The 12,278-nt window shown below is 32.8% G+C and overlaps 1 protein-coding gene and 1 long non-coding RNA gene across 5 annotated transcripts; both read right to left on the reverse strand.

The window, feature by feature from the left end:
* Nucleotides 1-1,731: 1,731 nt before the first annotated feature.
* Nucleotides 1,732-9,381, reverse strand: LOC8284112 (transcription initiation factor IIA large subunit). Of its 4 annotated transcripts, none has more exons than XM_048375741.1 (11): nucleotides 9,021-9,381; nucleotides 8,704-8,874; nucleotides 8,288-8,494; nucleotides 8,048-8,096; nucleotides 7,917-7,963; nucleotides 7,548-7,667; nucleotides 3,987-4,139; nucleotides 2,729-2,792; nucleotides 2,402-2,565; nucleotides 2,210-2,293; nucleotides 1,732-2,092 (listed from the first exon to the last, which is right to left on the reverse strand). In XM_048375741.1, exons 1-11 carry the CDS (start codon nucleotides 9,144-9,146, stop codon nucleotides 2,069-2,071), a joined length of 1,209 nt encoding a protein of 402 aa, XP_048231698.1. In that variant the 5' UTR covers nucleotides 9,147-9,381; the 3' UTR covers nucleotides 1,732-2,068. The 4 variants fall into 4 exon arrangements, with proteins under 4 accessions (XP_048231698.1, XP_048231692.1, XP_015575525.2 ...); XM_048375735.1 differs by having other exon boundaries at nucleotides 7,917-7,975; nucleotides 9,021-9,380; XM_015720039.3 differs by having other exon boundaries at nucleotides 8,048-8,099; nucleotides 9,021-9,380.
* LOC125370414 lies at nucleotides 5,679-7,541 on the reverse strand. The gene is made up of 2 exons (XR_007216354.1): nucleotides 7,189-7,541; nucleotides 5,679-7,106 (listed from the first exon to the last, which is right to left on the reverse strand). It is a non-coding gene; the product is annotated as an uncharacterized LOC125370414 (long non-coding RNA).
* Nucleotides 9,382-12,278: the final 2,897 nt, after the last annotated feature.

Raw genomic sequence — 12,278 nt, forward strand, 5'->3', positions numbered from 1 at the left:
TTATTTATAAATTATTAATAAACTTAAAATATATATGTACAATAAAATTTATTAAAAAATTTATTTTATTTAAAAAACATATAAAAAATAAAATTAAAATAAATATAAAGGGAATGTGCCTTCATTCAACAAATTTCAGTCCAATGGTCCAAATGAAGGCTCCTTGAGGATAAGGAAAGTATTAAAGCAAAGGGTAATGTCATGCACCTCACATTAGACCAGTAAATAAAAGAGGAAAATGTCAGGAACAAGGCATTCGAAAATGGAAGGGATGAAGAAGGCTGGCTGGCTGGAAGATAATTTAGTTGTTGAATCAATTCTATATCAGCTTTGAGGAATGATGAGGTGGCAACTGGAATTGCAGAGAATGTTCTTGTGCATCTCGAACAATGAATAGCAAGTTTTGTCTTGTAGTCAATATGGCAGCTATCATTGTGGATTAGGCATTGTTCAAGAAAGATTCTTTTAACAACACTTGTTATATCTAGTAGAGCAATTTCTGTTTGTAATCATCAAGAAACTACAATCCATACAAAACTTTACTCTCATCCTTTGTATCTCTCTCTTTCTAATTTGTTCTTCTTATTCCTTCTGATTTTCCCTCATTTTTTCCTCCTCTTTCTCATCTCCCAAACACTCTATTTCTTATATTTCTATCACGAGTATTAATTGAAATATCTGATAATAAAATTTAAATTTTTAAATAAATTTTATAAATTTCAATCAAATTTAACATTAAAAGATATTTCATAAAAACAATTGATAATAATTAATTAGTTATTAAAAGTTTACAACATAGCCATCCATTATAATATTGCTAAATTAAGGCCAAAGCAAAAGAGATATACGTATAAGGTTAATTTAAGAATTTCTTTTTATCAAATAACTAAATACAATAATATGACATCGGTAAATAATCAAATAATAATGGTGGCTTAAAATTATTGGCTAATAAAATATCAATAGTGTAGCTTAATTAGATAGCTAACGAGAATTGGTAATATAATCCAACCTTTCTAAATTAATTCTTTAATATTAAATATAATTTCTTTATAGAAATAAATTAATAGTTCTCTTATTTAGAAATTGATACAAAAAGTATTAAAAACTATTTAGAATAGTTTTATTCATTATATAACTATCTAGCATTATAATAGATCATATTTTTAATTTATACTTCTAATTTGAAATCAGATTTATTGAAATTTTTATTAAAAATTTTAGATTTATAATCTAAAACTAAGTTTCGAATATCTTTCAAGTTCTGTGAGAAAAATCCATCAAATCGCAACAGTAAAGCAAAAACGGTAAGAGCATAGCCACTCGACCAGCCTTTAACCTAGTCCTAAAAATAAGTAATTTTTTATTGAATAATAATTTTCAATCCCATGATATTGAATTAATGGTAAATAATCAATTGATCTTGGCAATCAATTTTCTTTTCTTCTATGATTGAAAATGGTTGCATCTTTTCTGTGACATTGAAGTTAACATGCAATATTAGAAATATCATAAATACTCTTACATTTCTATGCACTATATTATATAGGTACATAATGGTAAACAGAATTTGTGGAGGAACATCAAATAGTAGCTCGTAAAATACAAGTTGGAACAATGATCACTGTCAAATTGTTCGACTTCCCCATGTATTTCAGAAGCATTTAAAATTAAACATATGCTAGCCATGCAAGTAGTGGGTGGGGAACAAGCACTATAAAATACAGCATATAAGCATCAAAAAAACAATTTCATTCCTAAATTATGTCCAAGTGTATAGTATGAAGATAGAATTACAAATTTCATTGAAAGGAATGGTAAACTTAAAAAGAGACTCCTGAAGTTGCCATCCATTATAAAGCTGGAAAAAGCTCTTCCTTTATATACAATAGGCCAACCGTTTAACCCAGTCCAGCAGACATTAAATCAAAAGCATCTCACTCACTTCCCCGAGCTCACTTAACAGCGATTAAAGAAATTAATGGAACACCCATTGACACCTCATAATTTGCTAGTTTAGTGCCAAATTCTATAGTTGATGGCAAAGAGATATATTTCTCTAACAAAATCAGAAGTCAAATTCTCCTGTTGCCTGTAGAAAGAAAATGGTCGAAGATGGTCGAATAAAACTTCCGGAGTTCATGAATATCAGACAGAATTGCATCACAGAACTGGAGAAAAGTTTTGTTTACTTGCTAAAATAACTCACCTTATTAAAGAGAATGTCCTTGTTGTTTATGTGCATGATGCCATCCTTGAGAGTGCACTTCCACCTGCTCTTGGTACGAGTCACCTATCCATGCAAATCACAACATTAAAATACTAGGGCTATGGAAATAGACACATCCAACCATAAGAACCACCCACACATACACCTTTTAAGGAAAAGGTGTCATGTCACCTTATCAAATTGAGCCAAAACCAAATGCTGTGTGTTCATATCCTCCCCTTGGTCCACATCATCCAAATCGTCATCATCGTCATCATCTTCATTCAGTGGCTCATCATCATCATCATCTACCACATCATTTTGAGGGACAATAGCAGGAGTGCTTGCCTGAAGATCTAGGTTTGGAGGAGATATTGCAAAACCAAAAAAAAAAAATTTACAACTCAGTATCTTTCACACTCGAACAAAGATACACAAATACACGGATACACAAAAACCAAGACCAAATTCACCACTTGAAAAGGAATGGAACCTTCAGCACATAATTCAACAACTTACCATTTGGAGCTGGTGTATTTGCAATGTTGTAATCTTCATTCGCAACTCCTTGATAATTGTATATCTGCAAGGAATTTTTACACTTATATGGATCTTGTTGCCAAACTTCTATAACTTATGCAATTGCGATGGTGTGCAGCACATATATTAGTTCTCACATCATCCTTCAAGTGTCACCTGCTGCCTTTCTAACTAACCACATTTTATTGGATTCATTTCAACCCAGTTATGTCATAGCGACTGATAATGGCACCACAAGAGTGGGAATAAAGTCCAATTTGGTCACTAGCCTTATTGCTCGGGTTCAATTAGCCTTTTTTAAATTTATGGACATTTTAGCCAAAGCCTTTACATATTTATCTCAAATTAGCCCTTTTTTTTTACAAAAATAAGAGTAAACTGCACACTCAGTAGAAAGAAAGTGGATACAATAAAAAATAGAAAACATTAATTTTTTATATTAAATTAAATTATTTTAAATCAAAAAATATATATTGATATTTAAGCAAAACACAATAAAAAATAAGTATTGCTATTTTTCAATATTCTTACTTTTTTTCTCTTAATAATGAAAGTGAAGAAGACAGTTACAATAATGGTTGTACCGATGGTAGTAGAGGTGAAGAGCGGTTTCAGTGAGAATAATAGTGGTAATAATTGTTTATTGTTTAATTATATTAATTGAAAAGAAATTATAAAATAGTTTTTTAAATATTATTATAATTTTTTAATTTTTCATTTCAGGAGAATGATTATTTTTTTCTAAAATAGGATTAATTTGAGCCAGATATACAAAGGTTTGGAAAATTCCACAAATTTGGAAAAGGACTAAATTGAGCCCGAGTGACAAGGCCAGTTGCAAAACTTCTAAAACTTGTGCAATTACGATGATGAGCAGCACATATATTAATTTTCACATCATCCTTCAAGTGTCACCTGCTGCCTTTCTGACTAACCACATTTTATTGGATTCATTTCAACCCAATTTTGTCATAGCAACTCATAATGGCACCGCAAGAGTGTGCATCTGTATATTATGTAAGCAACTACAATGCAAGTAGCGACGGTAGAGTTGGTTCAGATAAGTGGATTCATTAATCATGTGTCTCTTCTTCTATGAGCAGAAAACATGATGAGACAAACAGGTATGAGCAAGGATGCATTGCAACACTTCAGTTAGAGCTTTTATTCTTAGAAACAAGTATGCATTAGGATGCAGCGTTGTATTTCAATCAAACTTCAGCAAAGAATCTCTTACATTGGGAGTTGAAAGCACATCATCATAAGGATCAGGAATGGGCCCATCCAATTGAGGAATTTTCAAGCCTCGCCTTGTCACGCTCGATAGGATCTCAATATCTGCACTTATGACTGTATCCCTTCTGTCATGGACATCATTCCCTTGGCTTCCCTGATATTTGTCATTAAATAGTCCAAATTGATAAGCAAGTATCTTAAATTAAGAGGTGTTTTAGAAAGGATGAACAGTTTAAATGAACTCCAAAACTAAGAGAGAAAAAGAGAGAGAGAGAGAGAGAGAGAGAGAGAGAGAGAGAGAGAAAGAGGCTCTCACAATATACAGAAACATACATGATGGCTGCAATTTATGTTTGTGTGGCTTATACATAAACAGGCAAGATATGGTTCAAGCACACAAACATTACCTTTTGTGTGTTCAATACATCACAAAGGTTTCATGACAACATCACTAGAAGTATTATCCATATACTTCTCATCTAGAGTAAATTCATGCCATCTAATAAAGCAATGACCCTCAATTTCAATAAACTCTCAAATCATTCCTAACAACACATCAACATAATTATTTCGCTAATTTGCAGCTATACAACAGATGCATAATTTTGCTAGAAACACTCATGCATGATCCAAAGGCAACACCCATGTTACAAAAAGCAGAATAGCAACGGACCAGTCAAAATATCTGTTAAAACTACTCAACAAACACTATCCTTCATTTCCACAAATAGCAAGGCGCACAAACTAGTATCCCCCACTTTTTCAGCTCAGAAAAATTCCGACTAATTATGCCAAAACCACTTATAATATTCAGCTCTTAACTGTGATTGCTCCAATCAGTTTGTTATAACAACCATGAGAACAGGGAATTACTTACAATTCCATATTACAGTTTCATTTTACTCATGTTAACAAGTTAACACCATATTGAGTTCTAGCTCTAGGTTTTCAAACTTTGTTCTTCAAAATTTTCACATCCTTAAAAAGGGAAAGAAGTACAAATTTTATCCCCTAACATCAGATCAAGATTGACCAATCATGAATTCAGTGAAACCAATCACTAGCCAGCCAGAATTTGCCAATTTCCCCAACTCAAACCAATTATTGTTAGATGAACACCAGTCATCAACTTAATGAAGGTCAGTATAAAGAGCTTCGCAGATCAAGCATGATCAACAATCCCCTGCATACACTGAGACATGCACGGATAGACATCAAGTAACAGTAATGCAGCCTAAAGAAAAGGAGAGAATAATTCATTCTACTTACTTCCATCTTTCCAGGGCCCAAAGGCCATAGAGAATAATTAATACGAATACATGGCTCATTTTTTCCCATGCTACCACAACTTTTGGCCAGATGCATAATCATCAAATGTCTCTTGCTTCATTTACATTACAACCAACTAGAGAAGACAATTTAGCTAATTTAATTAATCTCAATCTCATAACTATTCTACTGACTCAAATTTCAAAGTTCAAATACTGGCAAAGAAGTACTCCATTGCACAATGATCAACTGAACTGGATTTTTAACAGTGTTTCAGCTCATTTCAACCCACAGCACTTATTCATGAGAGTAACACAGAAGCTAACTGACATGTTCTCGTTGCTACACAGTGGAGATCATCATATAGATAGGGAGATAAAAACTGATGTACAGTGCTGAGTCACACTAGCAGGTCTAGAAACAATTTAAAAGGAATACATCTTTATGTTTCAAATAGTCTGTGAATACAATACATATGTCCTGCAAAAATAAAATAACTTTTGCATAAATCCAAACAATTCAATAGAGTATCAGCTCCAGAGCTAAAACTAGCTTATTCAATTCCTATACAATGGATTTAAAGTCAATAGCATGCCTACATAACTATCCACCTTCCCTCAAGAATGGTGGCTCCATGAAATACCTGTTTAACCTCCAACAACACAGAACATATAGCAGTTATATTATATACAGATGAACAAATACATGAAACCACCTCCTCTATAGTTATCAAACAATTAAGCTCATGCACACAGGAAAGTGTCAACATCTTGTATCGAAGACAGATGAATACAGTTCCAACTATCACAAAAGAGCATACAGATAACTCAAGCTACATTCTTAAAATAATCAGCAACCAACAAATTTTCACCTCATAGATATGGTCCAAGCTTAAAGACGAATAATTGTCTGTACACAGTGGAAGACACATTTGGAACAGTTACTATAACAGTTTGTGTAAATGGAGGAATACGTTGAATTTTGAGGAATGAAATTTAAAATGAGCCATCATGGCATATGATGGTCTAAATGAAATTTGCTTTTTGGTTAATATTCATTTTCTTAAGGCTTCAACCCTTCTAATTTTTCTTGCTTTTTTACACCCTAGCATTCTCACCTTACAATCCACTCATACTTATTTAAAAAAAAAAAAAAAAAAAAAAAAGAAAGAAAGAAAGAAACTAATTGGAGTTTAAAATACCAGATCATAAAACAAGCACATAGATTTACTTGTTCATAGTTATACATTACCGATACAAACCACCAATAAATACTTGGATCATTACCCAATTCTGCATATACCACTAATAAATTTCTTGCATAGATATAACATGAATTTATTTTTTAAAAGTCCCATAAAAGAAAAAGGAAATAGACCTTGACAAAAGCAATAGCATGTTGGAAAGCAAGTAATTCCATATTCTACGAATCAACACACGAATTAAGAAGAGAAGCAAGAACATGTCATAAAATAGGAAAACAACAAGAACTAAGTAATGAGAAAAACATTTTCAGACTGATTAGAAACTCAGCCTAATACAGGCATTCTTTGACTTGCCATGTTAAACAAAAAGGAAACCCAATTATATTTCCTATAATATTATATTTATGGAACCTCCTAAATTCTAACAGGAAAAAGAAAATAAAGCTCGGATAGATAGCAACCAACAAAGAAACGGAAGGACATAAAGCTCATAAACCACTGAATAAAGTCTTATGCGTCTTAAATGAATGAAGTGCTCTCATCGTCTTACATTCAAATCGTTCACACAAGCTCCCCCACCATCACATAAGAAGATTAATAAATGATTCCAAGACTCCCAAAGTGAATGTGACATATGAAAGCCCCAAGCTAAAAAACATTAAATAGCGCATAAGTCATTTGTTAGTAAACTCAAGACATCACAAAGAGAGTGTTAGTTATTTTCCATTACCGGCTCGCACAATTTTCAAGCTTTATAGCTACCACTACATAACTGGCATCTCAAAAGCAGAATTCAGCTGATGTCCCATGGAAATAGTTAGTAATCACGGAATACTCATTCTGAAATCCTGAATGGAGTGAAGGCAGCATGTACCCCAAATAAATTAGAGAGAAGATGCCCTCAACTTTAAAAGCCTCATGCACAAACACCCTAAAGCCTAACATTGTATAAAACATTTTAAATACAACAGAACTGAATATCAAAAGGTAAACGCTTCCAAAGTAGAGATATGAGGAAGTGACAGAGGTTCTTAATAAATACATGACAGCATATGCCAAAAACAAATGAGAACAAACATGCAACTCAACCTGTAAAACCTCAAAGGGCGTGTCACCAGCTCCATCCTGCTGGGGTATAAATCCACCATTGTTATATTGTGCAGTAAAATCTTCACGCTTGCGCTTTCCAGAAGCCCCAGTAAAGAAGTCCTGGGATTTTGTCCAATATTAGAACTAATAACCAGCTAATGTAAAACATTATATTGTCTTTCTCTTTTTTAAGAGAAAAATAACAAAGCAGTTCAGATCACATCTAAAATTTTTAACTTCTAGTAATTTTTGAATGTGAAATTATCTCAAACCATAAGAATATGCAATCCCCCCATAGTTCCAAGATATAAAAGAACTCAAACGATACATTGTTCTGCATGTTCAATACACATATGCAACACAAGTTACCTGTGTCAGGGGTTGATTAGAGGTTCCTCTATCAGCCTCCTCCCTCCCTTCCACATAAGCTAACGTAACATCACATTCATTAGCAAAGAACCATTAAAAAAGAACAACTTGCAAGCGACCATCATGCTTACCAATGTTAACATCAAGAGGTGGCCTTTGATTTATCCAAGGAGAAGGAGGTTGCTGTCACAAGACAACAGGAGGAAAAGTCACTAATCATGTCCATAACTAACTCACAATACAATAAGTGAAGAAAGCTTCTGGCGATTAATTTAGTGAAACAAAACCCCACGCTGGAGAAAGAATTGAATGGTTAAGAAAAAGATATCTAGCTATCATAACTGAAATGGGGATGAAATTTTGGCGCTTACCATGTAAGGACTAGGCCTCCCAGCTTTAGCTTCAGTACTACCTCCAGTATCACTTACAGGGGTGGGATACTCACTAGTAGGTCCAGTAGGAATGTTATACATAGAAGAATTGTCCACACTTCCAGGTAAAGGTGTCTGTGCAGTTCCAGGCAAAGGTGTCTGTGCACTTCCTGGCAGTGGTGTCTGAAGCGGGGTTTGCAGTGGTGTCTACAATTCCAAAAACCCAAATAATAACAGAATCAACAATAATTGAAAGTTATTATTCAGTTCTAGAAAAATAACTATATCCAATTATGAAAGAGTTCTCGGGTAATTATGAAGTCCAATAATTTGCATAGAAAATTCATGAGCATCTTAATTTACGGTACATATTGCAATTAAATTTTTTTTTTTTTTAAAAGTGGCGAAATGGTTACAGGAGGGAAGAGTATCTCAGCAGTAGGAGTCTCATACTCCTCAGTTCCTTCATATGGTACATTAAGATCGTGTACCGGAGTAATTACACCACCAGGTACAGTCTTAGCACCTGACGACCTCTCTATAGGACCGCATATCACTCCCGCTTGCATCATCTTCAATTCCCAAATCTAACAAACAAATCAATGGAAAATGAGATACAATTCAAAATCTAAAAACCCCAAAACACTAAATTACAGATCCAAAGCAACACCCCAAAATCCGTAAATCACAAAGAAAAAGAAAACCTAACATGAAACAAGAGAAAGTTACTTACTGCTTGGAGTTCATTGAGGACAGTCTCACCAGGACCGTTATTGATAAACTCATCGCGGACCTTGTTAACCACGTCTTCGATTACGTGGATATACACCGTGCTCGTCGTCGTTGATGTCGCAGCCATCTCCTCAACTCTCTCTCCGACAGCAACAGCAAACAAAAATGATAATTCAAATCTACAAAATCTTGTTATTTTTTTAATTTTCCTTCTTGAATTTAAAAAAAAAAAAAAGAAATGGAACTAAATTTAGAGAAGCCTAGGGTTTGGGTTTGGGGATGTAAATTTTGTGCACAGAGAAAGAGAGAGAACTGAGAGAGAAAGAGAGGCGGACCAGAAAAGAAAATAAAGAGTGGAATATAAATAGGTTTGCATCCGATTATATGGAGTGGATCCACGTGTCAAAATCTGCTTTAAGGAGACTGTCTGTTTGTATGTTTTGTGTGTGTCACTCACTACTTCTTTTACTTATTTGTCACCGCCAATTTATTTTTCCTTTTGTGGGTCCGGCGTGTTTTGACGGTCTAGATCTTTCAGCTACTCCCTCTTCAGTTTTTTCATTTTTCGTTTTGGCAAAAGTTATAAAAATTGTCTTAAATTTATTAGAAAAGAAAGTCCAATTAAGCTCTCATTCTTCTTTTTACCTCAATTAAATCCATTAATTTCTATAGAAAGTCCAATTAAATTTTTTTTTAACCAATTAAGCCCATTAACTTTTATAAAAAATCTAATTAATTCCTAATGCTATCAGCGTCAGCGTCCAAACCATTATTAAATATAAGAGTTCCATTATTTTGAGAGCGTGAATAATAACCGCTCTAAATATTTTAAAGTCATACCTATATTAAATGAGGGAAAGAGAACTATTTTTCTTCTTTATTTAACTTATATATGGCTCCTATAACCATAGAACCTCTTTCCAAGATTAGTCTCCCTCTATAAAATATACATCTTTGTGGTTTTATTGTAAAAATATTATCGGAGGTAGTGGAATGTAATCTAACTTAATAACTTGCACTCACCCTCTACTTACAATTGAGCGTAGTGAGGAAATAAATCACTATTTTTCTGTGTAAATTAGGGTTTATAGATACTAATTATATAAAAATAAAAAAGAAGAAATAGCTTTCTCTCCCTCACATGATATAGGCGTGACTTTAAAACATTCAGAGCAGTTATTATTCGCCCTTTCAAAATAATGAGACCCTTGCACTTAACAGTATCTTGGACATTGTTAGCATTATAGGTTAATTATATCTTTTATAAGTTAATAGGCTTAACTGAACCAAAAAATAGAATAGGAACTTAATTGGACCTTTTATAAAAGTTAATGGATTTAATTAAGTCAAAAAAATAGAAACTTAATTGGACTTTTCTAATAAGTTCAAGGGTATTTTTATATCTTTTACCTTTCTTTTTCTTTTTCTTTTTCTTTCGAATAAAAATATATATAAAATATTATCTTTGATTCTCATTATGATACACTATTATTATAATAATTTAATTATTTTGATTTAATCAGGGCTGTATTTTTCTATTTAAAATATTTTATATACAATTAGAATTAAAATTAATGATACAAATTGATTTTTTCTTTAAATTGTACTCATTGAATTTAATTTTATCAAAAATATTAAACATCAGTAAAGTCTGTAAAAGTCTTTCATTAAATCATAAACTCTGTAAAGGTCATTAAAAATTCGAGAACTCTTGAAAAGTATTTTATTTAAAAAAATTCTTTAAAAGTCTTAATTAAATACACCCTCCTAATTTTCTCATAAACCTAAACTTATATTTTAAAGTTGAAATTATTTTTTAAAATATTTATTTTTGTTGATAAGAAATGATGCCATTTTAAGCATCAAATAACAGCATATTCCACATTCGTTGAGAGGAATTAGCCATACAATCAACAAAAAAGTTTATTGTTTTCATGCTATAACTAAAAGAAAAGGACAAGTAATCCTTACACCTCGATGCTATGTCCAATATGACAGCCTCTATTTCTCAAAGCATCACTTCGCCGACATTATTAACAGCTTGGACTACTCCCAATACATCAAAACAAAAATACTGAAGTAAGGCCTATATTGTCAGCCTAATTCATAACCTCTCTAAGAGCTAAAGCTTTACTAATAAGAGCATAGTTAATCATCATCCTAAACTTATATTTTAAAGTTGAAATTTTTTTTCAAAATATTTATTTTTATTGATAAGAAATGATGCCATTTTAAGCATCAAATAACATCATATTTCACATTCGTTGAGAGGGATTAGCCATACAATCAGCAAAAGAGTTTATTGTTTTCATGCTATGACTAAAAGAAAAGGACAAGTAACCCTTACACCTCAATGTTATGTCCAATATGACAGCCTCTATTTCCCAAGGCATCACTTTGCTGACATTGTTAACAGCTTGGACTACTCCCAATACATCAAAACAAAAATGCTGAAGTAAGGCCCATATTGTCAGCCTAATTTATAACCTCTCTAAGAGCTAAAGCTTTACCAATAAATTTTAGTTAATCATCATCCTAAACTTATATTTTAAAGTTAAATTTCTTTTTCAAAATATTTATTTTTATTGATAAGAAATGATGCCATTTTAAGCATCAAATAATAGCATATTCCACATTCGTTGAGAGGGATTAGCCATACAATCAGCAAAAGAGTTTATTGTTTTCATGCTATGACTAAAAGAAAAGGACAAGTAACCCTTACACCTCGATGCTATGTCCAATATGACAGCCTTTATTTCCCAAGGCATCACTTCGCCAACACTGTTAATAGCTTAGACTACTCCCAATACATCAAAATAAAAATGCTCAAGTAAGGCCTATATTGTCAGCCTAATTCATAACCTCTCTAAGAGCTAAAGCTTTACCAATAAGAGCATAGTTAATCATCATCCTTTGGGCAACTTCAATGATCAAATCTCTATGATAATTACGCACCAGCATAGCCAATCCTAAATAACCTTCTTTATTACAGAAAGTTGCATTAATATTAAAGCACAAAGTCCTAACATGAGGTTTCTTCCAATTCTCATTACCATCATCAGAACTAGACACAATGCAAAAGTGTAACAATCCGGAATCAGATCACATGAGATATTGTCCGTTTTGGCCCTCACTGGCCTCACGGTTTTATCTCTTTGGCAGTTTCGAAAACTTCGCAGGAGGTCCCCCATCCTGGAATTTCTCTGAACCAAACACGTTTAACTTTGAAGTTCCTCCAACTCTAGAGCCAAACAACCAA

The sequence above is a fragment of the Ricinus communis genome, chromosome 1, assembly GCF_019578655.1.
Source record: "Ricinus communis isolate WT05 ecotype wild-type chromosome 1, ASM1957865v1, whole genome shotgun sequence".
Lineage (NCBI taxonomy): Eukaryota > Viridiplantae > Streptophyta > Magnoliopsida > Malpighiales > Euphorbiaceae > Ricinus > Ricinus communis.

Coding starts and splice junctions, on each gene's coding strand:
- LOC8284112 (XM_015720038.3), bottom strand. CDS start 9,146: ATGGCTGCGACATCAACGACGACGAGCACGGTGTATATCCACGTAATC. Junction 8,495..8,703: donor CTGAGATACTCTTCCCTCCT/GTAACCATTTCG, acceptor TTGGAATTGTAG/ACACCACTGCAAACCCCGCT. Junction 7,976..8,047: donor ACCTCTTGATGTTAACATTG/GTAAGCATGATG, acceptor ATGTTACGTTAG/CTTATGTGGAAGGGAGGGAG.